The sequence below is a fragment of the Dermacentor albipictus genome, unplaced genomic scaffold (genome assembly GCF_038994185.2).
Source record: "Dermacentor albipictus isolate Rhodes 1998 colony unplaced genomic scaffold, USDA_Dalb.pri_finalv2 scaffold_21, whole genome shotgun sequence".
Classification (NCBI taxonomy): domain Eukaryota; kingdom Metazoa; phylum Arthropoda; class Arachnida; order Ixodida; family Ixodidae; genus Dermacentor; species Dermacentor albipictus.
Genome location: NW_027225575.1, coordinates 1,354,127 through 1,381,820, shown reverse-complemented (window position 1 = coordinate 1,381,820; position 27,694 = coordinate 1,354,127). Strand labels below are relative to the sequence as shown.

General features: G+C 45.1%; 1 protein-coding gene across 1 annotated transcript; it reads left to right on the top strand.

The window, feature by feature from the left end:
• Positions 1-507: 507 nt before the first annotated feature.
• LOC139052321 (zinc finger protein GFI1 homolog pag-3-like) lies at positions 508-26,852 on the top strand. Its single transcript, XM_070529415.1, has 4 exons — positions 508-571; positions 5,773-5,855; positions 21,769-21,949; positions 26,050-26,852. Exons 1-4 carry the CDS (start codon positions 508-510, stop codon positions 26,313-26,315), a joined length of 594 nt encoding a protein of 197 aa, XP_070385516.1. The 3' UTR covers positions 26,316-26,852.
• The last annotated feature ends 842 nt before the right edge of the window (positions 26,853-27,694 follow it).

Genomic DNA, 27,694 nt, shown 5'->3' with positions numbered 1-27,694 from the left:
TATTCGCTGGAATGCACGGTAGCACTTGGCTGCGAACATATTGTACACCGCCGCACATTTCTGGCGCCCACCACATAGGACACATTCACGCGGCAGAGACATGCGGTTTTTTCCAGGAATATTCGTGGGCCGCACGATAAATACAGAAGGCATGGACGACAGGAGCGCAATACGCACACATTCACCACACCAACACGAAAGCAATGCGGATGACACGGGTGTAACCCGCGCCACACGAGCGATTAATCCTCGTAGATCTGATGCTTTCTGACTGAATAAGTTACAACGCGCACGGAAACATCGCACACTGGACGAGTACCTCCGAGATCGTGTCAACAATTTCTAATGCTACAGTAGAGGGTGACGAAAGCAACAAGTCGTTTAAAACAAAGTGACGGCGCAGGTAGCGCGGGTCAATGCACGGGCAGTAGCGCAAGGCGTCGTGGGTGGGCATGGATGGGCTTCAAAACAGCTGAAAGTAGGCGGCAAACTTTCCGGAAGGGAGCAATGGGAGACTTGGCTCGCCAGCCTCGACCAGGCACGGCGGACCGCCCAAGCCAGTGGAATCAAGGTAAATATACCTGGTAGCGAAGCTTCCATAGGAGCCCATACGTTCAAGACATGGCGGTCCATCGGCGGTTCATGGGGCTTAGCGTCATCTGTATGTGGTGGGAACACTTCCGGCGGAAGAAAAAATGTGACGCCATGTCCGTTGAAAGCAGAAGTGACGTAATTTTGTTTTTGGAGGCGCGAAATTTGTTTTGTTGTCCTTCATTTGGAGCTATATATTCAAATGCCCCGCCATTAGACTTGTTGGGCGTTTCGAGCTTTCAGCGTAGAAAGCGATGCAGAAACAGGCCAGCCGTACGGTTGTCGAAATCGCATCCCTGCACAGAACATACTTCCTTTGGAGGCCGACGAAAGCTCTAGGTGTAGAGTGCTGATCCTATTGTCGGATGCCAAGCCCGTCAGCAAGCGCAGTCGCACGAAAACAGCTACACAATTATCTGCCGGTCGTAACTCACTGCTTTTGACTGAACAGATTAAGAAGCGATGAAGCTACCCGCGTCACCAAATTCAGACAAACTTCGACAAGCAAGAACGAACAAACTGTGAGCGGGGCGTACTTCAACAGGTGATACGAGTGAGCCTTTCTGCCCATTTCAAGACGTGCATTGCATTGCGAGTGATAGTGGCGTCAGCGCCCCCTGTAGCGATGGGCGCTGAAAAGAAATGCATTTATTAATAATAATAAATTGAACTTGTATTTTTTTAACTCGTCACGAATACATAGAACTGACTAGGAATTTTATTTTCGTTGAATACATCTAACTGTGTCTCGTTTGAATTAAAACAGGAGTTTTTCTTTCCCAATGTTTGTTCCCTCCAAACATAGTCGCGCTTCAAACGCTGCTCCCATAACCCCCCATGCTGATGTCGGTGACAATCTGTACTGAACCGCTTTTCGCCCGAAGTTTCGCGACCTATTTGAATCGACCTTGGTGGAATTCTGGGCTAGGGGCTCCACCCCCTCCCTTTCCACACCTTTTTTTTCTTTTTTAGTAAAACTTTTTATACATATTTCTTCAAATTACAGCCCAGAGAAGGCTTCCTAAGAATGGCATACGCGAATCTCGAAGGCCATCTTTTTACTGCCCGCATGCGGCGGAAGCTCCTGGAAATCAAAAATACGTCATAGAATTTCTTTCTGCGCTGAAGTATAGCGGATAATATAAACTGTGCGATGGTTGTTTATGTTTTGCAACATCTATATGCAGTTGGGCGCAACAAGGCACAAAGCGAGTGTGTGCTGGTTATTATTTTAGTCATCGCGGAGGCCAACCAAACTCCCAATTTCACAGGTAGCGCCACCCACCACCCCGTTTCAACGTGGTTGCTCATAGTATCCATCCACCAATCTTGTTCCCTTGTTTACATGTGCTGTCGGTCGTACGAGTTGCTACGATGTGTGTGTTTAATCGTGTTTTTGCGTTTGCTGTAATGAATTGTGACTTAGTTCGCTTGCACAAAAGTGCCAGAAGATAGCTTGTGTCTCGCTGCAAACTTGCGGTATGCGTGGTGTGCCAGGCAAACGTGGACCAACGATTTTCATGCCATGGAGTGCGTTCACTTTGTCCGTGGTGGTTGTGGAGAGTTCGGTGGACGCCGCAAAGAAATGATGCGCATTATTAGCGTTCCGCAGGTCGTCCACTACGCAACTGCATGTATGCGGGAATAACTTTGCAGCTCCGGCAACTTGGAGGGCGCTTTTCGACCGCATCGTATCATTTAAAAGGTGAGTACACGCATGCTGTGCTTGCTTCTCGTGTGTGCCTAGAGTGCCTTGCGAGCGTAAGAAATCGAACTCCCACGACGGCATTGACTGTGCCGATGCTTGCTGAGCGTTGGTTGACATAATTTGCTTGCGCAAGTTTATTGGCTTAATGCTAAATTGAAAGTCTTGGGTGCGCGCTTCCTTCCGGTGAGAGGGATTAGGTTTGGCAACAGTCCTTATTAGCGCGAGCTGCCACTTTTCTGCTGAAGTTGGATAATAAAGACTCATCTGCCTCTTTACCTATTCTTACTGCAATGACGTTTCCTATCTTACTTATGCTTCGAGGTTGTAAATAATGTCTGTTTACGCGGTTGTCGGTTTGTGAGCTGTTATTGGGAAAAAGTATAAACACCATGCAAGTGATCTTGCGCGCGACAGCGACGCGATGTAGATGGCTGTCGCGCTCGCTCGTTCCGTACAAGTCGTACCCTATGCGAGCGACGACATTGAGAGCCGTCTCCCCGGTGTTGCCGGTATGAGGGCAGCAAATACGCGTTCTTGCGTTCGTTCTAAACATAGATATGTCACCACGTGGTGCCATGTCGATGTTTAGAAGGAACGCAAGAATTCGCGAGGAGCGCACCAAACCAGGCTAAATCCAAAAATAGAAAAACAGGCAGATGGATGACCGAACAGCCCCCCCTCCCACCCCCCGAAATTAAGCAACATATCCCCCCCCTCCCCGCCCACGCCACCACTCCTCACACACATTGCTAAAGCGCTGACAAATCAACCTATTCGGTAGTCAACATTTTGCTGCCTTTTACAGGGAGACCTGCATAAGACTAACCTTGCAGATTTTTCGGCATCCGTCAACAAAAAAATCGTCATGTGAGCCGATCCTGGTGATAGTGCAAAAAGGGCCCAAGCTAAATGGCGCATACCCCTGTGGGCTCGGGATCCTGTAACGCGCCCTTCATCATCTTCAGGATCGGCCCAGCATTACACTACCGTCGGGCCGACCCTCGGTGGAGGTGAAGTACTTTGCTTTTCGTTTAACAGATTCACTGTCGTCAGCTCTCGCTGGCATTCCATCTTCACATAGTGAAATTGTTGTCAATTTTTTCACTCCTTTTGGACGGCGGTATATAGTTATCGGCATCTCCTGGGGTGTGAAGGCCAGTTTTCTTATCGGTTCGGCGCCCGCGCGATTACTCGATATGAGTTCGGTTGTCGCCATCTATTCAACTTTCACGCGCATCGCTGTTGCTTCGTTAGTTCAACCTTCTTTGTGTAGACTGATCCATGGTGTTAGAAAATCTATTCTAACACCATGGACTGATCTAGGGACCAGGAGAGGGATTCGGTTCGTAGTCAGCCGGTCTATATGCTCGTGGAACGAGTTGCGGCAGGAGAAAATGCCATTTGCGTTAAACTTTTCATTTTGCTTCATTATTTCCTCGAGTGACGGCTCGCCGCGACGCTGGCAGATCCTCGGAAGCATATAGCAGTGATTTCGGTTAGATAAGATAGAAAAGAATATAATGCGAAACAGCGTCCATCATCAGATCCTGCAATAACTGGTAAAACCACAAACAAAATGATTGTCACCCATTACCTCGTCTGCCTTTTCCCTAATTGTACAGCACTTTTCGTGCAAAATTGGCACCTTGAAAGAAGTGCGCAATGAGTTGAGAAATTAAGCGATCTACTAAGGGAGAGGGCCGAGACAACAGCTAAACAGGAAGGAAAAGCGAAAATAAAAAATTCAACTGTTGGTTGTGAAAATATTTATGGATCAACATCTCTTTATTTAAAAAGGAAGTAGTTGTTGGTAAGTTGTGGGAAAAGAAATTGTTGTTAAGAAATATTTTAGTCAATCCTGACGCTGGATATATTATTGGCGAAGGCGGCCAGCCTATGGGAAAGAGCACTTGCTTGAGAACGAAAATCTTCGAGGATTCGGTCCCTGGATCCTATTCGGCAGGAATACGGACGCGTGACCAAAGTTTGCTTAATAATATTAAGGACGGGCATCGCTCACACACCTGTGAGGCTAGCATTCTTTTCCAAACGGTAGACTTTTTGTCATAGTGAAGCAGACACATCTACAGATTGCCGTTCGAGGTGCAGCATCGGAAAGTGAGCCGGCGTCTTCCACATCTTACAGAAAGCATGCAAATTATAAGCAGGCTACCCGCAGCCCTCTGCCCCGCAAGATTCCAGCAACAGATGAGGTCACGTGAGGAGCCACAGCACAAAAAGGGAATCCTGGCTCGAGTACAATCTTTGTGCGAGTCGTCGGCGCAATCTCAAATGTGCCTTGTTCCCCTTTTCTCTCTGATCGCTCCCCAGATCGTCACCACCAAGAGGGAAGGTCGTACTTGTTTACTATAATTATAACATCACCATCAATCCGGGATGGTAGTTTAAAGAAAGCTTTCATTTAGAGATCATTTTGCGGAAGCACATCATTGTTATTGCACCTAATTTAACTGACATACCCGTCCGAGTAAACGCCAACACCCTGCTAGGAAGCACTTGTATTCTTCAACGATCCTATATTACTAACACTTCACCCCTCCCCCCCCCCCACCGCTGGCATGGTACGTGGTACACCTTCTTCTAAAATCGCGTGAAAAACTTTTAAAATCGTGTGAAAATTGCATGTATTTACAAATGAGACACCATAGCTGAGCCACACGTACAGACAATGCATGAATGAAAAGCTCTAGGAAAGGTGGCCAGCCTGAAACGAACACCGTTATTGCGATAGCAATTATATGGACACCTCAGCCGCATTTCTGCCGTCGCCATCGCCGCGAAGTTCCATATGAAGTCCAAGGGCGATAACACTGCCGCCGCGCGTCGTGTGTTGTGGGTGCGAATGAAAGCTTGCGAGGGCAGCCGATGATTGCGGCTCAATCTGGTGCGCGCGAAGAAAGAAACGCGCAGAAAAAAGACGCGCAGTCTTCCGCCGCGGGAAAGGCCGTGGGCGGAACGGAGTGAGAGGGGACGGTGTTGCGTTCCGGCAGCAACTGCGCATTTAGCGACGGCGCGCAAGGGGAACTGACGATCGCGGCTCAATCTTGCGTGCCATAAATGAAAGAAAGCGGCGAGGGAACAAGTGCGCACCATAGAGAAAGGAATTTAAACAAGAGCGGACACTCGGCGAAAATTGGAAACAGGAAATACGTCATGCTATAGTTAATATTAACGCCGACTGTTTGGTGCCGCGAGCATTGAAAAAAAAAGAATGTGAAATGAGATTAAGAGAAATCGTTTTATTTTTTATTCTTTCCCGGGAAAAGTAAAAATATCTGCGTATAAATTCAATTAAAACTTTACGGCTTAGTTCCGTTGCCTAACGACAGGCGAATCGGTGAATGACGAGCCAGGTGCTCAGGCACACCGCCGAAGCGAGCGAGATCGGCCGCGCAACTGGGCGTTGGCCTGTTGGTTCACCCGTCTGCCTGCTTTTATATTTTTGGATTTAGCTTGCTTTGGTGGTCTCCAGGCGAATTCTTGCGTTCCTTCTGAACTTCGACATGACGCCGCTGCACTACTGAACTATGGCAAGGTGAGAGATGTTGCCCGACAGTCTGCGACGCATTTCAAGCAATTAGGCTTATGGCACGGCACGTAGGCTAGACTTGTGACGCAGTTAACGAAAAGCAGCGCGTCCGTCATAGCGCAGTTAATTTGAATTACTGAATCATATCGGGACACCTTTGCGACGCTTTCTATGAGCCCCAATACTACTTTAACTAATTTCGGTAGTTTTTGGGCACGCTAGTCGCACAGGGTGCTTTGACGCAGTTTCGCGTATACTGAATCTTATACTGCGATAAGTTTGGCGCTCTCTCTGTACCCCAACATTATTGTAACTAATTTCGTTAGTTTTTGTGGTACTTTTCAAGCGCAGTGAGCGCGCCTGGCGCTGCGACGCGGTTAGCGAAAAGCAGCTTGGCCGTGGTGCACAGTTTCGCTCTTTAATTCACTGCACTCTAAAAACTAGGAAGGGTATTGCAGGAGTGAAGCGGCTGGTTCACTCTTCAAAGCGTCGTTTTACTCTCGCAAAATGTCGAGGAGAGTGAAATGCATTGTTCACTCTGTCAATAAGGAGAGACTGAAATGTGCTTTTCACTCTTTCCTTCAGAGAGAGAGTAGAATGGCCATTCTACTCTTGCGGCAATAGAGAACAAAACGTAGCGTAATCTTCTGCTTCAACTGTAGGTGGCTGGCCCCGAATATGGCAATGTATCATTCATGAACGCTGCGCAAAGAACACATCGTTTTGCTTCTAAGAGAACAGGCCGCCGCAGTTCAAAGGAACGCGTAGCGAGCGCTCTACTTTTTCACTCGGAATTGCTCCAGCGCGCACGCGCGCGCTCAAGATCGCGGAACAACACAGCACCGGAGAAAGGTGATCCGTACAGCGAGCAGCAACGCAGGCCAGCCAAGGGAGATCGTTTGTCAGCCATCTCGCGTTGCCACGAAAACACGACAGTCGTTCGTCATGCCTTGGATATAACAACAAATCCTCCAAGGTAAGTGAATTCTAACTTAGGTGCACATTCTCCGTATATGTCATGCTATCGCCAGGAAGTCGTCGCTGCGCTTAGCCGACGCGATTGACAAAGGACTAGGCATACGCGCTGTGTCTCTCGATGTCAATCGAAAAAGCCAGTCGTCGCGATAACTGCATGTGATTTTATCACTTTGCGGTTGTGCGTAAGAGCTTTAAAGATCGCAAACGCTGCCAGAACTATGGTATGTTCAATAAGACGCCAGGCGAAAGGACGCTTAAAATGGTTCGTTCATCAGCCCGTGATTCCGAGCCTATATGGAGCGTGATTAGCGTGCATTTTGTGTGTTTGAATTTATTCAGTTTGGCAGTCTACTGTGTACGGAACGCTGTTGAACTAAGGAATCACATAACAGAAGGCGTCATTTTGCTGGCAGCATGCTTTTTTTATAAATAAACCGCGCGCTTGACGGTGTCTCGCGCATGGGGGAATCTGCGACCACTGAAGTTACGTGCAGCACCAGTGCTAGTTAGAAACTGCCGCAGGCATTCAGCTGCATGCTGCAAGAGGTCAATTAGGCGCGTTATCTTGAACTTTCTGGAAACGCATGAGGAATCCATGTTTTATGCTGAAGAAAGTATAAACCCCATATATAAGCGATCTTGCGCCCGGCAGCTACAAGCGACGTGATGGAGATGGCTGTCGCGTTCGCTCGTCGCCTACAAGTCGTACTCCGTGCGAGCGACGATATTGAGCGACGCCTCCCCGGTGTTGCCGGCATGAGGGCTGCAATTACGCGTGACGCGTGCTTTAGTAATTTACGTTGATGTATTTTTCTACGAAAAGTAGCATAAAATATTTCAGGAGGTCTTGCCGTAGGTTCTTATCCTTGCACGTATAAAAATTGAATTATTTGCTCGTTCCGTGCGACAATCGGTAGTATTTGAGCGATGTACATCCAGTTCCGGCTTCGCGCTATTGGCTAGTCGCTCATAGCACTTTCGGGCGACGAGCGACGATTTCTAGATTTCCAGAACCGAGCCATCTGTTCAAGCGACGGCCCATTTTGTCGCTCGAAGCCGTCGCTCGTCGCCGTCGCGCACTAAATCGCTCTCACACTGTTTATCCCTAAGACTGAACTGTTTTTGCTCATGTATTGAAATGGTGTGATTATAGGTAGGTCTGGTTTTGTCTCCTGTTGCGGTTTTCGTGCACGGTGCGAAACTGAAAGGATGCTTATGTCTACGAACTCGGTGAATTGTCGAGCAGCTAGTTATGCATCGGCATCGAATATAACGGCTGCTATGTGGAATTACAATTGCAAGGGCGCTTTGCATACGCTTATTGTTTTGGACATGCCTGTGCATTTGCTAATATGAGTTGGCGTGTCAGAGTTATGTCACATGAAAAGCTTAATCAGCCTTCCTCTGGGGGTTACAAGCGTAATGTGTGTATTTTGCTATTGCATGGCAGTTCAAAATGTGTTTATCGCTTGAATATTTTTAGTAGAGAAATAATATCAAAATAAAATGTTGCTTTAATTCCGTGTTACCAGTCTGTCGTACACAGAACAATAGGTTGGTGTAATAAACTAATAACTGTGGTTTAACTGCAACTTTTACATGCCTTCACGAATCTAAAATGCTAGATTTCAAACTGCAGCAGTAGTCGCGTCTGTCAAAAATGAGCTCCATTGCGCACCTCATACATGAAAATAAGTTCATGCCTTTTAGTAAGCTTAGATGCAGGCCGCAGTGAACTTTCTTGTTAGTATTGAAATGTGGGTAAGCTTGCCATAACAAGCCTTGTTGCCCTTTTTTATAGGCACATCCATATATCCATTGAACTGAAGGACAATATTTTCATCCCTACTGAGCATCATGTTTGCAGCTATAATCTTCAAATTATGGCTTCAGCAGTGGCACAACCAGGGATGGTGCGGGGGGCACACTGGGCGCGTGCTTAAGATGTGTCACAAGTGGTGTTTGCGATACACCAGACTCATGACAGACCTATGATGTCTGAAAATGGCCAATATTCTATTCATTAGCAGGAGTATTCTAACATTCGTGCCATACGAGGATGAACTGGCCGTTTTTTTTCTTTTTTGTTTAAATCTAAAATTGAAGTTAATTTAGCAGTTGACTGTTGCAGTCATTTGGATGTTTTGCATGCATTTCACTAAGAAGAGTAAGAGCTAAGACTTTCTTTTATTGCCATAACCTTGACTGTCTTGATATTGTTTTGCACCATGCCCTTGTGTTGACTTTTGCATACGATATTTTTCAGGCACCCGCTTTATATAACGCAAGAAGGCAGCTGCAAGGACACGAGGATGTGAAAGAGCCAGTGCAGAGCGACTTCACGTAGTGCAGAGGAGCCATTGCCAAAAAATCAAAATACATTGGCATGCAATTCGGACAAGAAAACTAGTATGTGGGTATATTGGGTGTACCATTTGACCAAATGTAAACAAAATCAAGATACAGTATGTTACATCAAGATGAAAATTCTTACGTGCTCCAGGCAGTCATCTTAACATGGTATATTTATGTAATGTCTCCGATTGGAAAGTCAAATCAAGTATGCTCTCTGGAGACAAACACATAGCAGCAGGTGTCATTGAAAAGTTAGAAATGTGTTTTAAAAAAGCTGATTAGTTCTGAGAAGTGACTGCTTTTTGTCTTGCCTCTCAACAGATACATCCATGTGATAAAAAAATAGCGTTACAATGATATTGCGTATTTGCTTAGTGACATGATACATACTTGTAATGAGCACGGTGCCTGTGTTTACTATTAAAAGCAACAGCCCATGCTTGGTTAGGTTAGGCCCACTACAACATGCAGGCATGGGTGATTGGCGCTTTTTTTATTTCTGTGTCGTGAGGTTTATTGACGTGCGTATAGGTGCAATGGCACGCAGTATGGCTAGTACAATAAAGGGGGGGGAGGGGTCAGATATATGTAGCTCACTGTACACGACACAGGGCAAAGGAAATCCGTGTTCAGCAACTATGTTAAATGCCATGTACGTAAATTTTACAATGCTACTCATTCGAAGCGCGCACAGGTGCATATTGAAGAAAAGTTTTCAAGGGTACATAATTTAGTGCGTAATTTACACTAATTTTGCTCTAACCACAAGACATAATAATTTGAATATACTGCACGGAAAAACCTAAAGCGAATTAAATTATGTGTCAGCTTCGTGTCTATACATATAGTCTTTCCTATGCATTAGGTTTTTCGCGTAATGCATTACCAGTTGACAGCCTATCTTATCATGTGTACTCTGTTTACATTACAGTTATTTATTAGTTTACTCATTTGTTTTGCAACTTACGAAATGCCGGTGTATATATATTTTCAACATTTGACGTAACCCTGTATGTTTTGTAGGGAAAACTTAGGACGTGCATTTCTCAGCACCCAGTCAACTGCCAGAAGTGACTCGAACACAGGCCACCAGTAAGTGGACATCAGTTGCAATTTCACATGATGCAGTTGGCTGCTGCCTTGTACTGAGGCTTTTTTTTAATGAGATGGTGGTGTCGTTCTAATGTACATTTTGACCACAAAGGTGCGATCATGTCTCACAAAGGCATATATGGTTGCTATTCTCTGCGAGGGACGTGTTCTCGTGTTCGTGAAGCATTTGGTTTGGCAGTATTGTCGCCCAATGAGTCAGATATAAACACTGTAACTCGCCACTGCCGGCAAGTAGATGCGAAAAACACAATATATATGACACTGTAAAGTTATTTCATTAATTCGAAGGAAAATTTTGCAGCAGGAAAAAAGGTTGCTATTCCAGGTAAACATGTCTTTTTCTCACAAGTTATTTAACCAAACTGTGGATGCGCGAAATTCGTGACTTATGAATAGATTTTCATTCATCCTTTAGTAATGCTTCTAAAAGAGACTAGAAATAGCATGTGACTACCTCTCCAATCAGCAGATCATACACTTAGTCATAAGTGGTAGTTCCATGCAGTCTCGCACTCTATATAACCCTTCCTTTCAGCAGCATTGGAACTAGCGGCTGCGTTTTCAGAAGGAGTGCACTTGGCACCGTATATGCATGTTTGAATTCGGTTTTCTTTGTATGTGTCGGCTCACTGACACAAAGAGTGCAAAAATCAGTTGTACCATGAGGCTCACGACGCCTTCTGCTGCTAGAAATGTGGCACTTCATATTTTATAGTACTGCATGACATTTACATCAAAGCTAGCACATAAAATGATCAAGAAAACTAACCGCTGTTATAGCTGTTTTCCTCAAAGAAAGCTTGTCCTTTATGGGCTGTGTTAATCTGAGCTCTCCACCGATGTTTTAGTAGTATTATCCCTTAGTGAGTGAGAGATTGGGGGCAATTAATCGTGTTAGTCTTTAAATGGTGTCCTAATTATGCGTATTTGTTCCAACAAAGTTGTCTAGATTACTTTATTGTATAGTCTAAAGCTTATGAAACCATCAGCAACTAGTGAGTTACTAACATGCATATGCATTTGTCACTATACAGGTGGCACTCGGCTGTACCACTGCAGTGCTGCAGAAATTGCCAGCACCAGCGGCTTTGCAACAGCTGTTTCACAGCATGTCGGTATGTGCTAATTTATAGTTATGTTGGGATGGGTTAGTATTATGGACTACTGCTACTCTGTATTGTGACAGATCTATATGATAAGTGATGTAATGGGCACAGCGAAAACCTGTGAATGCTTTACTATGGTACATAAAAAGGCTGTCCTTTTCGTCACTGGAGCAGGGGAGAAGAGCATGCAGGCACTCCTGAATGTACATATACTTCAAAACATGAGAGAGGCATATATATATATATATATATATATATATATACATATATATATAATAAGATATATATACATACATACAATTAAACTAAAGGCAGGGACATTCCATCTTTCGTTTTGAAGTGACTTGTACAGCGCAAAAATACAACACAGACCACAGAGAAGCCCGCATGTTAACAGGTTTGATACACACAATAAATCAGAAGATCTGATACTTCAGGTGTGCTATTTTACGCAAGGGAGAAGGGAAAGGGGAGAAAACCAGAAAAAAGAGTGGAGTGGAAAAGAAAGGAATCGTGCCAAAAAGCATGAGAAACATCGTGCAGCCAGGATTGCCAGCAGGACATCTAAAAAGCACTCTGATAAAATTACATACAGGGCAACCTTACGGATTGTTTGTTTCAATCAACTCAGATCACATGCAGCCATTACTGCAATCAAGTTGTTTCCTTATGTTATGAGGGAATGATGTGGGCCCAAAAAACTGTTTAGGGCTGAAGGATTATGTTCCATGCTAGCCTCAATACCTGCTTTTTATCATATTGTTATCAGCTGCTTATGTTAGGGACAAAAAGTAAGAGCACGAGCTTTTTCCTGATTCGTCGTTCCACACATGTCTGTGACTATATGAACATACAGATGGTCCATAGATGAAAAATATTCAGTATAGTAGAATCTCATTACAAGATACACTTGGTTGCAAGAAACATCTGAAAATGGTTTGGTTGGTTTTCCGATGTTTGCCACGTTAACAACACTGTACACAAGAGACACCTTTATTACTAACGACTTCTTTTTAAGTATTCACTACTTCGAAGGAACACAACCCAGACACATTCACTTCATGCACCTTGTGTGCTCCAAAGGGCGTAAAGATTACGCAATCCACACACAAGTCAATTGCGCATGTTTCTTTAGCATGAACTAGAAAAGGAGGGCAACGAGAACAGTGCAGGGTAGAAAGTGTCGACAGTTGAAGCTGACGAGCGTCTAAGAGCACCTCAAAGGCACTGCGAGCAACAAGGCTTGCAAAGTGAAGTGTTTAACTTCCAGATGTTAGGAAGGAAGCTAACACAATCTACAGTCACTAAAAAGCTGTGAATGTCTTCTTTAAGGGCCCCTAAACCACCGAATGTGAAATTTAGTTGCGGTGTTGCAGTTGTACATGTTAAGGCAACGAACACGTAGCCACGAGAATTTTTCGAAACGGTGCAGTAATAGTGGAGCTACGTGTTTGATTATCGAAAAGTAGTTCCCGCTCATTTTACTCTTTCATCTGGTACACGCCATCTGGACAGTATCGTCTTTTCCTCGCCTAGTACACCTCCAAATGTTACGGGACAGGCCATCACCAACGAGCTTTGTTGCTGCCGCGCAGGCCCGTTGTCCTGCGAGGGGTGGCGCTAATGACCTCACCAATACAATGGAACTGTATGGTGACTCTAGTTGAAGAGCCTCATAGGGAGACCCTTCTGTTGGCGTTTCTGTTCTTTGCCCCCATTGGCTGCCCACAATGGCATCGCGAGCAACGCGACGAGGAAGAAGGAGTGTGTATTTGCTTGCAGGCCTTGCCGGCAGTCGTACACTTTCGTTCGACCAATCGACAGCACCGGAAACTGGTGACATCATCAGAGACAACCTGGTGATGTCAGGACAAACTGGGGAGTGCAGGATAGGTCCAGAGAGGCGCACGGGGTCGTTTCTTCATATTGTGGTGCTCCCACAGTGCTACGCACTGTGGCGTTTGGCATCGTCAATTGTGACGGCATTCTGATTTTGATGCGCGTGTTTACTTGAAATGTTAAAAAAATGTCGAGAAGTGGTTTAGGGGCCCTTTAAGCCACCCTGAGCAATTATTCCTTCAGATATATCTAAACATACTTTAGTGATGACGCATAATAAAGTGATCTAGTCTGGCTCCTCAGTGTTTTAAAATTTTTTTTTCGAGAGACATGTTTCCCGTGCCTCTTGAGTATCTCTTCTAATGAGGCTTAACTGTAATGTACACACACAATTGTGTAACTCCTCCTGCAAGTATTATTCATTAAGCCTGGTCACTGATGTGCAAAGCTTGTGGTTAAGTTTTGATGTCCATACTTTTTAGAGCTATGTTTATTAATTCAGGCTGTTCTTATTGGTTCTTCGATGCAGGAGACAATGCCTACGAAATTATTGGCCCTGATGACGAGAGCCCTCAAGGGGCAAATGACATCTCTGTTGCAGAAGTGAGCTCGATACCACCTGAAGTTACCATGACAGGTCGCACGGCAGCAATAGATACAGAGACGGCCATGTCTACTGCAGCTGCAACAGTGTACGAGGCAAGCAGCAGTGTGTCAGCATCAGCAGCAGTGTCAGAAGGAACCGCACCAGGCCTGGTAGAGCAACATGTGTGCTAGCACTGTGACTTCTTTTGTAGTGCATACAACTCATTTGCTCAACATACAAAAGCTTTTCACCACGACTGTGAGCCAGTGTTCTTGTGCAGCAAGTGCAAGACTAAGTTAGGTGTTATAGCACAGTACAAGCATCACTTTAAAATATGCAAACATATTACAGTTGTTGCCTCCCCAGCCAGCCCACATAGCGACAACAATGTGGAACACATGGTGGGACACACCTCTTCCTCATTAGAAGATAGTAGAGACTGTCAGTGTTGTTGCTAGATTAACTGGTTTTGTAGGCAACTAGAAGGACAACACAGGTGTCATAAGATTGTTGTTGATGTTGTTGTTGAAGCGGTAAAAAAGAAGTTTGATGCAGCTGAAGTGCCAACTGATATTGAGAAAATCAAAAACAACCACCTGAGAAAGGAACACTATCGAAATTTGGGTATCTATGTGCCGCCAACTCTGGTAAGGATGGCATAGGACAGAAGTGTGGTGAAACTCACACAGACACTGCTGTTTCATCACTGGTGACAGTGAGCAGTGACTTGTAGGGCAAGACAGTCAACTGAAACGAACATTATGGCATAGTGTCATGCTCCCATGTGACCACTTTACATGTTATTTTGCATGATACAGCTCAACCTCCAGAAACGAGACTGCAACTTGTCTGTAAAAAGCTTTCACAAAAAATTATTCATAACACTATTAACACAGCAGTATCTATTTCTTTTGTGGGTTCGAGGTTCCCGGGTGTCCATTAATGCAAAAATTGCGGAAAAAAAGAACATGTGTCGTACTTACACCTTTTTAACAAGTACGAGGGGGACAGAACATTTCTAGTCATGCATCTTCATCATACTATCAAGTTTTTAAATGCCTTTTAATATTATTATTACCAGTTATATCTGAGTGCATTGTATGCATTTAGCAGGTGTAAAATCAGGTCAGTTGGATCAGATGCGTTATCTGCAAGAGAGCCCTATATTAAAAAAATTTGAATTAAGATAGGTACGTTAGAGACGCAGTCTTTCAGCACTTTATTGCGTGTGGTTTAAGCATTGAGCAATACATTTGTGGATGGCAGTTTCAACCGGCACAGCACTGCGATTTGTCACGGTCACGTGGCTTCAAAGCGGTTTACCATTTGTGTTGATCTGTTTGTGTATTCATAGAGCAAGTTTCTAATCTATTTTTTTACGCATTCTTGTGCTTGCACTAAGCTTGTATAAGGCAGTTACAAAATGGGCGTCACTATAACGAACTGTTCTGTTGAGCTTACACTTGCAAATAATAGTGTTCAGATGGCCGCACTTCTATGTAGGTGCAACGATAGCTTTGTGTTTGTTCTCATGTTTGTATAAAGCTTATATAAGCTAGTTACAAAATGTATGTCACTAAGCATTGTCATATTCTTTGAAGAACTGCTTGGTTGGTTTTACACTTGTGAATTAGTATTGAGGCGGTGGTATTTCCATGTAGGCCCACTGCTAGCTTTCTGTGTGCTCACGTGTTTGTATTAAGCTTTTACAAGGGAGTTACACCATGTAAGTCACTAAGCGCTGTGATATTTTTAAAGAACTGCTTTGTTGGTTTTACACCTGTGAGTAATAGTACTCGGGTGGCACTAGTCATGTGTAGGTACACTGGGACCATGTGTATACATTATGCTCATGTAAAGCAGTTACAAAGTGTATGTCACTAATCACTGTGATATTTGTTGAAGAATTGCTGTGATGGTTTTACACATGTGAATGACAGTGGTCAGGACACAGTACTTGCAATGTATAGTTGAATTTATACAGTGCCAAGACATGGGCTCTATACGTACCAAAAGAAATGTATGTCATTATATTGTTGTGATTATTACTGTTTGGATTTTATTAAACTCTAATAACATTTTTTCTTGTATCTATTGAGGTATGGCAATTTGTCATGCAACCAAACTGAGGACCTGAACTTGTGCATACAAATAAACAGCCAATTTAAGAGTATACTGCTCATATTCTGCGAAACCAGTTTAACAAATCTTGTACTACAATGCTGGAAAAATGACAGAGCTGAAAGGGATGTACAGAAAGAGTTCTGCACTGGCTGAAGGACTGCCCCACACTGGAGTTGGTAATGTCGCGTTTATTGGAGTAGAACAGTAAGTGCACTTCTAATAAAAATGTGACAGTCAATGCAGAAATATAAGGCAGGCGAGCAGATGTGGCACATTTTTTTCAGGGCCCTCCATGCCTACTACTGCATTTCTAGTCTTCCTATGCCCTTCATATAAGCCCCTGTTCAGCCAAGGTTTTTACTCCGTGACAGTTGTTCTACTGGGTTCGTAGCAATATTGAAGAAAAAAATGCAATGGTTTTCAAGAACTTTCGAGGCCCCGACACAGTAACTTCAAGGACCTCGTGCAATATTTTTAGTAGTTTGGACAGGCAATAACTTGTTAAACAACATCGTTAACTTTAATGTAAACAAAAGAATACAAAACAAATCGCATTTCACTGATTTCAAACATTTGAAAGACTGCTAATTTGCCTTTCACCGCCCATCACTAAATGCACACAAGGAAGCATTTCATGAATGCGCTCAAAGTTTTTCTGCAATAGCACAATTAACTACGTGGACCTGCAACATTTGCAGTTTTTGAATACTGTTTGGTTTGACAGTGTATGTGATGTCATCTGTTGCCTCAGCTTTTCACTACAAAATAAGCAATAATCATTTGTAATTTCCTTTTATTGTGTCTGTAGCTCTCGATTTACTCATCACGGCTTTTCTTTGAATGCCTCAACTGTTGAGCTTCCTGCTTCTTCTCCTCCAAGTACATTTGTCGCCGGTTTCATGTGCCTAAAACAGGTATCTGCAGCTCCTTTGTAATTTCAACTTTAAGGATGTCGCTTTCCTTCTATTACCTCCACAGACAATTCTCTGTGACATGCGAAGAGTGTCACAGAAGGGGAAAAAAAACGCTTGGAAATGTCTACTAAGTCTAGCCAAGTGTACAAATTTAAGGACTTTCCAGTACTTCTAAAAATTGCAGGGTCTTCAATGCCTTGAAAATGGCATTTTAGAAATAAAGGGTTTTCAAAGATCGCTACAAATCCTGGATTCTAGCACCTAAATAATTTTACAAGCTTATTTTGGCATGGAGTTCGTAAATTCATGCTTTTTACTAACGCTGCACTATCTCTGTACATTGAAGCCACGAGAGCGCAACCATTTTGGAGTAAAGAAAAATACTGAAAGCTTTTAATACCACTCTTTTTCTATGGAGCTTCGTATTGCCTAGTTAAGTTTACGAATGTGCCTGGTTTTGCTGGGCGTTTCTCCTACATGTTCTGTGAAGCTTCGTATTGCCAAGTTAAGTTTACGAATGTGCCTGCTTTTGGTGGGCGTTTCTCCTACATTTTCTGTGAGAAGTAGATGACTAACCCCCGTATTCAGAAATATATCTTCATACAAAGCTCATGCTTGACTTTATATAAACGACGCCTGGTGCCAACGTCCCCCAGACGCTCACTGCCTTTCTTTTGGTGCGTTCACGACTTGCGTCATTTAGATCAAGTCAAGCATGGGCTTCAAGTTATGATGCATTTCTGAATATGGGTGTAAGCGTGCGCAATTCCGGGCAACGCATTGCGCCATTGACACTGAGAGGAAACGGGTAAACAAAGTTAACGCCCTATGGTCCTAAACTTTCGCGTACCTGTGGTGTGCGTGTATCGTGGAAGAAGAAACAGCGCAAACACCAGGACGAAAAAAAGCATCAACCACACCAGCGCTTCGTGGTGTGGTCCATGTTTTTGCGTCGTCCTTGTGTTGCGCTGTTTCTTCTAAAATGCTCAACAAACTAGCCGGCAAGTCCATCCTGTGCATATATATTGAACAGACGTATGAATGTAGATGGTCTTCGAAGCTTTTAGAACGAGCACTGCCACAGGATACGAGCAGTGCACGCGTAACAAGTGGGCACATTAGTCATTTAAACATGCTTGCCAATGCATGTGACGCGGCTATCGGCATAAGCAGTCTCCAAATGCTGGAATGCATGCTCTTCAAAACGCTAACGATCCGCTGCTAATGCAGGACAACAGCTCACAGCGGACTGAACCAAACTCTAAACTAATGCACTTGAAAATAAAGCCTACACGGCAGCGTGAGGCACGTCGAAATGCCTGGTACTGGCGTCGCAGTTGACCACATACGAATGCAACTGGCGGAAAAAATAAACAGAAATGCTCACCAGTATACGCGCGACTTAAATTCACATACGTGGATGGTTGGCACGATACTTTGTATCCGCGTATTTTCGGAGAACATATAATGCATAGACTGGAAAAGCACTAGATCGTGAGCTGAACGGCACATTTATTATTTTCCTGGGGTGACGACAAGCCGTGAATATTTCTCACGTCGTCGTCTACGTTGTATTCCTTCGTTAGTCGTAGCAAGGAATGGAAATGATGCAAACGCAAACGTATTCCAGTACACAACAGCACAGCACACTGCAGAGAAACTTCACCCACCGCAGCCGATTCCTCAAATACATTTGTTATGTATATAACCTCTAAAAGAACACGATTGAGCGTGGTGGTTCTGTGGTGTAATGGTTCGGATGTGTGCTTTGAAATGTATAGGTGCGAGTGTACGCGGGTTCGAATCCACGTGATGTATAAAGCAATGTGGTTCTTCTCCGTAAGTATGTGATTCCCTCGACTGTTGTGTTCTAATTAGATTATGTGTCTCCTGATTGTGAATTGTGCGAAGATAATTGTGGATTAACTGTTAATTAGCTTTTTTTTTCTCCGCAGTGGCGTTCGGGACGCATACGCATTGGCCGATTCTGAGCAGTCACGCCTCATGGTAGGCAGCAAATAGCCAGGAAAAATGACTTTAAAATCCTGCATAACTTTGCTCACGCCTATTCTGAAGGCCGCTTGGAATTGAGCCACTGACTCTGAGGAGCCGCCTAGGGAACGGTATATCAGCGACCCTAATTTGATCTGATTTCTTGCCTGCATGTGTGGCCAGGACTTCGCTAAGAGGGTATTGGGAAGAGTACTAGCCCTCTGTTTGGGGGAGTAGAAGTACTCGGTCTGATGGAGTGCCATTACCCCTGCGGTGAGAGTATTAGCACTCTGCGGCAGAGTACTAGCAATCCCTTGCGGTGGATTAACAAAACTCTGTCAACAGGAGTTGACCTACTCTCTCTGAAAGAGGGAGTAGGTCAACTCTGAAAGAGGGAGTAGGGAAAGAGGGAGTAGGAAAGAGGGAGTTTCACTCTCGAAAAGAGAGTGAAATATGGGACAAGCCGCTACTCCCTCAAAGAGAGTGCCCGGCACTCTCTTTGTTTTTAGAGTGTGACTAGACAAGCTCCTGGCGCTTTCTCTGACGCCGAACATTGTTGAAAATTATTTTCGGTACTTTTCTTTTGTTATGAGGCACGCACACCGCGGCTGTCGTGACGCAGCGAAAAGTAGCTAGGCCGTGGTGACAAAGTTTGATGCGTACTGAATCTTACTGCGACAAGTTTGTGACAATTATGGCCCCGCAACAATTTAAGCCTTCTTTCGGACTCACGCTTGTCGAAAACGCGACGAGCAACTCTCAAGAGTGATAACACGGGAGTGCGTTGCTTGCGCCTGCAGAACGCACAAGTGATAAGCCAAGGAGCTAAAGCGCCAGGAACTATTAACTCGAAAATTGTGTCTTGTGAACGGCACCCACGCATTTGCCTTGAGTGCGAGTAGAAGGAATTCTGCGAGCGTCTAGCATGATCTGGTTGAGAGCCTGTGTTGTGGCCGCTTCTGTGTATTCCTAGCGTACTATATCGCGTCGGTTCTAGCCGAGTTCTGGAAATGCGCAGTAGCCCGTGTATTCGAGCCATTGAAGTGCAGGAAATAAGGCCCGGGAGGAGGGTAATGCTTGGAAGTAAAGTTTTCGTGGCATGTACGCTATTGTTGGGGATGAGTCGCGTATATTTTACGCCGTGTGTGTAAATACAAACTGCTTTTGTATGTAATGCCGCCCATTCACCACTGTCGCGCGCTTCGCCTCTAGACGCATTAATACATGCTAATGCCCAAACAATACTTGCTTCTAATTTTTTTCAGGTGGCGTCGTCTGTTGGAGCTTCCTACGGAAACTACTGCTGCTTACCTGGTGCCACAGCGTTGGGTGGATGCACAAGCAGCCCGCAACGAGCGTTTATGAAGAATAAAATAAACATTTCCTCATTACACAAGGCGTCTTGCGTCTTTATGAAATTGCACGTGGCAAATATTCGATGGCGGCTTGTGAAGATCGTTCGCCATCAATTTCACTTAATAATAAAACGATTTCGCGCGAAGAGCGGGCGCGGTTGAGCTGTAGAAAAAAAAAAGCGGAGCCGGCGTGGTGCGTACCAGCTATTAATAAAAACGCGCGCGCATAAAACCGAAACCGGAAGTCTGGTTGAGGTATTAACGCCGACGGCTTGGTGCGCTGCAGTCAATTCGGCCGCTGGGCTCTATGAAGGTGTCCGCTCTTGTTGTATTCCTTTCTCTATGTGCGCACTTTGCACGGCCGCGCGCCGTATCTTGAAAAAGATCTGGAGATCTCCAGACCGTTCATACCTTCGTGCGCACTGCGGTCTCGCCGCTCTTCAGTTGAAGCAATAGACCGCAGGAAGGTCACTTCGCTCGCTGCGGCTGCTGCGTTTGCTCACACCAGCGTTTGGACAACGAGTGTCCGCACTCAGCGAGAGTGATGTCTTCATTTTGCTTTTGCGCCGCGCTCACACCATGCTTGTTAAGTTAGTAAGCAAATGTTTCCAAGTTCATACGGCCGATAAAGCTACTGTCCATACTTCGTATAGCTGTCCACTAATTTGCTACCGCAATCGATGCTTCGCCTTTCGGACGAAACTCTGGCCTTTTCCAGCGACACAGTTAAGCTCTATATACTTTCCCCACTATCCTGTCCGCGTGTAGAAAAAAATCGCGAAGATAGTGAAATGCCGGGCCGACCCGCGGCGGAGGTGCACTTCTTGATTCTTAAAGTATCCTCGAACTTTGCTGGTCATCCTTCTTGGCAGTGGAAGGTCATTGAGTTTTGTCCCCCCTAAGTTTCACTCAGTAGTGAAAAAAACGAAAATCGTAACGTTGCGTGATTGACTTCCGTTTCGCGCAAAAATAACGTTTCTTTCTTTTTCTTCTGTTTTCCGTACACTTACGGCTTGATACCATGGCTCCTGAGCTACGGTCTGTCGAATAATTTGCTCTATCACCGGGTATATAATCTGATCTCCTGACTTCGTGAAAGGGAAAGTTTCATGCAATTTGCTTTTTTTGTGTAGCTTCGTGTCATGACCTGCGGGCCAACTTTCCCTAGACCCATTATTTCCCACTTCCCCATTCCCCAGTGAGGAGTAGCAGGCTAGAGACACGCTCTCTAGGCTGACCTCTCCTCCTTTCTCTTCATTAAAATCGACTCCTCCTCCTCCTTCCCTAGACCCATCTTTCCTGGACACGTTCATTCGTGATCAGGGCAATTAGGGTAGAATTCACAAAGAGTTTCGTTCCTAAATGCTGTTTGCCTATTTTGACCTACGCTTATAACATCCCCGTCACCACGATTGGCTACCCCGTTGACACCTACGCAGAATTCCAGAATAAGAGCTTTCTTTGAGAATGCGGGCCCTTTGCTCGCGAAATGCTAGCCCGAGCAACGCTTTGGCGAGAGTGCAGACGACGTTACAAGCTGTGCGTCGTCTCGCGCAGGCCAAGGCGGCGGCCGAGCGCTGCTTCTCGTGCGGCCAGTGCGGCAAGCGGTTCAAGCGCTCCTCGACGCTGTCCACGCACCTGCTCATCCACTCGGACACGAGGCCCTACCCGTGCCACTTCTGCGGCAAGCGCTTCCACCAGAAGTCCGACATGAAGAAGCACACCTACATACACACCGGTGGGTGATGCGCCATGCTCTCGTGCAAGCAGCAGTTGTGGAAATAACACGAAATTTAGGTAACGAATGGTTTCCCCGTTAAAGAAAGATACGCAACGAGCTTTTGTTTTCGGCGCACCTGTGGTCTTCAATGTGCCGCGGGCCACATTCTTAAACAGCAAATTCACTGAGCGAGAATTTAGTGACTGAAGCTTGCTTTCTTCATATTCTGGCATGTGGGCCGGTCTTTTAAATTGCTTAGTGTAGCATATTTTGATGCTGTCCGTTGTCACGGCCACATTTACAGTCTAGTAATCGAGAACGGACAGGCCGCCATTGGAATCTGAACCTGGCAACGTTTAACGTTAGAACGTTATCTAGTGAGGCGAGTCTAGCAGTGTTATTGGAGGAATTAGAGGGTAGTAAATGGGATATAATAGGGCTCAGTGAGGTTAGGAGGAGAAAAGAAGCATATACAGTGCTAAAAAGCGGGCACGTACTGTGCTACCGGGGCTTAGCTGAGAGACGAGAACTAGGAGTCGGATTCCTGATTAATAAGGAAATAGCTGGTAACATACAGGAATTCTATAGCATTAACGAGAGGGTGGCAGGTCTTGTTGTGAAACTTAATAAGAGGTACAAATTGAAGGTGGTACAAGTCTATCCCCCTACATGCAGTCATGATGACCAGGAAGTCGAAAGCTTTTATGAAGACGTGGAATTTGCGATGGGTAAAGTCAAAACAAAATACACTATACTGATGGGCGACTTAAATGCCAGGGTAGGCAAGAAGCAGGCTGGAGACAAGTCAGTGGGGGAATATGGCATAGGCTCTAGGAATAGCAGAGGAGAGTTATTAGTAGAGTTTGCAGAACAGAATAATATGCGGATAATGAATACCTTTTTCCGCAAGCGGGTTAGTCGAAAGTGGACGTGGAGGAGCCCGAATGGTGAGACTAGAAATGAAATCGACTTCATACTCTGCACGAACCCTGGCATCATACAACATGTAGACGTGCTCGGCAAGGTACGCTGCAGTGACCATAGCATGGTAAGAACTCGAATTAGCCTAGACTTGAGGAGGCAACGGAAGAAACTGGTACACAAGAAGCCAATCAATGAGTTAGCGGTAAGAGGGAAACTAGAGGAATTCCGCATCAAGCTACAGAACAGGTATTCGGCTTTAACTCAGGAAGAGGACCTTAGTGTTGAAGCAATGAACGACAATCTCATGGGCATCATTAAGGAGTGCGCAATAGAAGTCGGTGGTAACGCCGTTAGACAGGAAACCAGTAAGCTATCGCAGGAGACAAAAGATCTGATCAAGAAACGCCAATGTATGAAAGCCTCTAACCCTACAGCTAGAATAGAACTGGCAGAACTTTCTAAGTTATTCAACAAGCGTAAGACAGCGGACATCAGGAACTATAATATGGATAGAATTGAACAGGCTCTCAGGAACGGAGGAAGCCTAAAAACAGTGAAGAAGAAACTAGGAATAGGCAAGAATCAGATGTGTGCGTTGAGAGACAAAGCCGGCAATATCGTTACTAATATGGATGAGATAGTTCAAGTGGCTGAGGAGTTCTACAGAGATTTGTATAGTACCAGTGGCACCCACGACGATCGTGGAAGAGAAAATAGCCTAGAGGAATTCGAAATCCCGCAGGTAACGCCAGAAGAAGTAAAGAAAGCCTTAGGAGCTATGCAAAGGGGGAAGGCAGCTGGGGAGGATCAGGTAACAGCAGATTTGTTGAAGGATGGTGGTCAGATTGTTCTAGAGAAACTGGCCACCCTGTATACGCAATGCCTCATGACCTCGAGCGTACCGGAATCTTGGAAGAACGCTAACATAATCCTAATCCATAAGAAAGGGGACGCCATAGACTTGAAAAATTATAGACCGATCAGCTTACTGTCCGTTGCCTACAAAGTATTTACTAAGGTAATCGCAAATAGAATCAAGAACACCTTAGACTTCTGTCAACGAAAGGACCAGGCAGGATTCGGTAAAGGCTACTCAACAATAGACCATATTCACACTATCAATCAGGTGATAGAAAAATGTGCAGAATATAACCAACCCTTATATATAGCTTTCTTTGATTACGAGAAAGCGTTTGATTCAGTCGAAACCTCAGCAGCCATGGAGGCATTACGGAATCAGGGTGTAGATGAGCCATATGTAAAAATACTGGAAGATATCTATAGCGGCTCGACAGCCACCGTAGTCCTCCACAAAGAAAGCAACAAAATCCCAATAAAGAAAGGCGTCAGACAGGGAAATACGATCTCTCCAATGCTATTCACCGCATGTTTACAGGAGGTATTCAGAGACCTGGAGTGGGAAGAATGGGGGATAAAAGTTCATGGAGAATACCTTAGCAACTTGCGATTCGCTGATGATATTGCCTTGCTTAGTAACTCAGGAGACCAATTGCAATGCATGCTCACTTACCTGGAGAGGCAAAGCAGAAGGGTGGGTCTGAAAATTAATCTGCAGAAAACTAAAGTAATGTTTAACAGTCTCGGAAGAGAACAGCAGTTTACGATAGGTAGCGAGGCACTGGAATTGGTAAGGGAATACATCTACTTAGGGCAGGTAGTGACCACGGATCCGGATCATGAGACTGAAGTAACCAGAAGAATAAGAATGGGCTGGGGTGCGTTTGGCAGGCATTCTCAAATGATGAACAGCAGGTTGCCACTATCCTTCTAAAGGAAAGTGTATAACAGCTGTGTGTTACCAGTACTCACATATGGGGCAGAAACCTGGAGGCTTACGAAAAGGGTTCTGCTGAAATTGAGGACGACGCAACGAGCTATGGAAAGAAGAATGATCGGTGTAACGTTAAGGGATAAGAAAAGAGCAGATTGGGTGAGGCAACAAACGCGGGTAAATGACATTTTAGTTGAAATAAAGAAAAAGAAAGGACATATGGGCCGGACATGTAATGAGGAGGGGAGATAACCGATGGTCATTAAAGGTTACGGACTGGATTCCAAGGGAAGGGAAGCGTAGCAGGGGGCGGCAGAAAGTTAGGTGGGCGGATGACATTAAGACGTTTGCAGGGACAACATGGCCACAATTAGTACATGACCGGGGTAGTTGGAAAAGTATGGGAGAGGCCTTTGCCCTGCAGTGGGCGTAACTAGGCTGATGATGATGATGATGAATCGAGCACGTAACGTAGAGAAATAGTTCGCGGAAGCCATAGTGAGAACCTTGTAGTATGGATGTCCACACAGGCTGTACTTATTCGTAATCCTGCCGGAGAATACGAAAAATTACCGTTCAGTTCTCCGCGTCGATGATTTGCCTTGAGCACCTCTCATGAATTTTTCCCAGTAATTACGCACAAAACTTCAGCAAGAAAGAATTTTCGTGCTCGATTTGATTCCCTGGCACAAGCCAAGTTGATCTGTGTGCCAGTTCGGTTGCATAATCATATAATTGTTGAGAGAGTATCCGAGTGTATTCCGTCATGGTCACTGCAACTTTTTATTCCTAATTTGTTTTGGCTAGTTGCATTTATTTTATTATTCCGTTTTTAACGATCGTTCCATCGCATTGTCTCGGATGCACAATGTCAACCGCTGTCTTCGCCACAATGTCATTTAAAAATTTCGCTGTTTTGTGCCGATGGCCATTTAGCGTAAAACGCAGCCCCTGCCTTGCACTAAAGGATGGCGTATATGGTGGACTTTGACAGTCTTTAGAAATACCAGAGCAAAGTGTGCAGGGCATGTATAACGTAATAATTCCTTTCGATCATTTATATTCCTTCTTTATACCCCACCGCTGGCGGCCGGCAGATCCTAGGGATAACGTAGGTGAGCCGCCTCCAGGACAAGCAGCTGCGCAAGAATTCACGATATTTTTCGTTCGTAAGGGATCCTTGTCATGGGCCGGCCTCCATCGTTGGGGTTGGATAGAGTTTGCTCTTAGGAACATTTCTATCGTAAGAGCTTTTTTTTTTGTGCGAATTATGAAGACCGATAAGGAATAGTAATGGTTAGAATCGTTACACTGTGCCCGGCCAGGTGTTATTGCGCAATCTTCCTATCGGTTACGAAAGCAATAGCTGTTTCACACAGCTGTGCGTGTCTGCGCCTCGCAGGCGAGAAGCCGCACAAGTGCGTGGTGTGCGGCAAGGCGTTCAGCCAGTCGTCCAACCTGATCACGCACACGCGCAAGCACAGCGGATTCAAGCCGTTCGCGTGCCGCATCTGCGGCCGCGCCTTCCAGCGGAAAGTGGACCTGCGCCGGCACACGGACTCGCAGCACTGCGCGCCGGCTGCCACGCACCAGTCGCCGCCAGCCGTTGCGCCTCCGGTCCATCGCAGCACCGCATCGTCGGCGGCCACTGGTGCCTGCATGCCGTAGTCGAACGCCTCGCCATCGCCTGTGCACATTTGCCAATGTCACGTATAGCAAGACAGCTGGCGCTGTTTTGGACAATGTCGTTCCTCGGTGTTGTCGCATTCCGCCATGCCGGGGCTTTGAGCCAATCAGACGAGGCGTCGCCGTCCTGTCGTCCAATATAAAGTGACAATATGGCGAAATTTGACAATGTCCAGAATATCTGCCAGTGGGTGACGGGAATATTAAGGTTTGAAGTGAATGGTCGAACCAAGGGACACCTCTCAGCCTGGAATCCGCCGTTTCGACAAGGGGTATTGTTATCGGCCTGATCATAGGCGGAGAGTCCTGGTTTCCCGCGGGGGGTGTAGGAGCTGGGGCCCGACCAGCTTTCCGAACCAAATATATACAGGGGGTCCCAGTTAACTTGGACCAAGATTTTCAAGATACTCAAAAGCTCCAGAGAAATTGTACCGACTGTATGGTAGCCGTAATCGTATGTACTTACGGCCAATATTTCTTTTTCATCACGAAGTATTACTTAATTAAATACTTTTAATTAATGAACTATTTAATTATTGCTTGAATCGCAAACATATCAATTACAAAGTTGTAACCTCTGAACCATATACCCGCGATATGGGTTAGATAAGGTGGAAAATAAGATAATGTGAAACAGCGTCAATCATTAGGCCCAGCAATAACCGTTAAACCCATAAGCAACATGTATGTCATCCGTTACCTTGTCTCGTTTTTCCCTAATTGTACAGTACTTGTCGTGCAAAATTGCCAACTGCAAAGAAGGTTATTAGAGGTTGGATTGTGCAACATTTTGAGGAGACACTCAGAAGAGAAACAAACACCACAGAGAGCTCTATGGTGTTTGTTTCTCTTCTGTGTGTCTCCTCAAAATGTTGCGCAATACAATCTCTACTATGCTATACCACCTCGCTCAGTCTTGCACCTTGGAAAGAAGAGTCGCAAGGAATTGAGAAATTAAGCGATCTGCTAAGGAAGACAGCAGAGGCAACAGCCAAACAGGTAGGAAAGGCGAAAATTCACAAATTTAACCGTTGTTTGTGAAAATATTTACGGATCAACATCTTTTTAAATAAAAAGGAAGTAGTGAAAATGGTGCCGGAAGTGGAAAATTATTCCGAGTATTTTGAATGACGTTTCTACAGTTATCAGTCGAGTCGCCTGACGTAGCCACTTCTCTGCTGTGCTTAAGTGGGTGTTTTTCTAACCTTTCGTGGTGGGCGCAGTACGTCTAGAACCGCAGCTTCCTGCGCTCTACGCGGTTTTGTGGTACTGGCGGCCACGCATCGTTACGCAACTTCCCAAATAACAATACGAGTCGGTTTGGCACTTGGTAGAGCTTCAAACGAGGGTTTCAAAAGAAC

Excerpts from the sequence above, each read along its gene's own strand:
- LOC139052321 (XM_070529415.1), top strand. The coding sequence starts at position 508 with ATGGGAGACTTGGCTCGCCAGCCTCGACCAGGCACGGCGGACCGCCCA. Across the intron at positions 572-5,772 it reads CCCAAGCCAGTGGAATCAAG|CTTGCTTTGGTGGTCTCCAG; the intron begins GTAAATATACCT and ends TTTTGGATTTAG. Across the intron at positions 21,950-26,049 it reads GCACACCTACATACACACCG|GCGAGAAGCCGCACAAGTGC; the intron begins GTGGGTGATGCG and ends TGCGCCTCGCAG.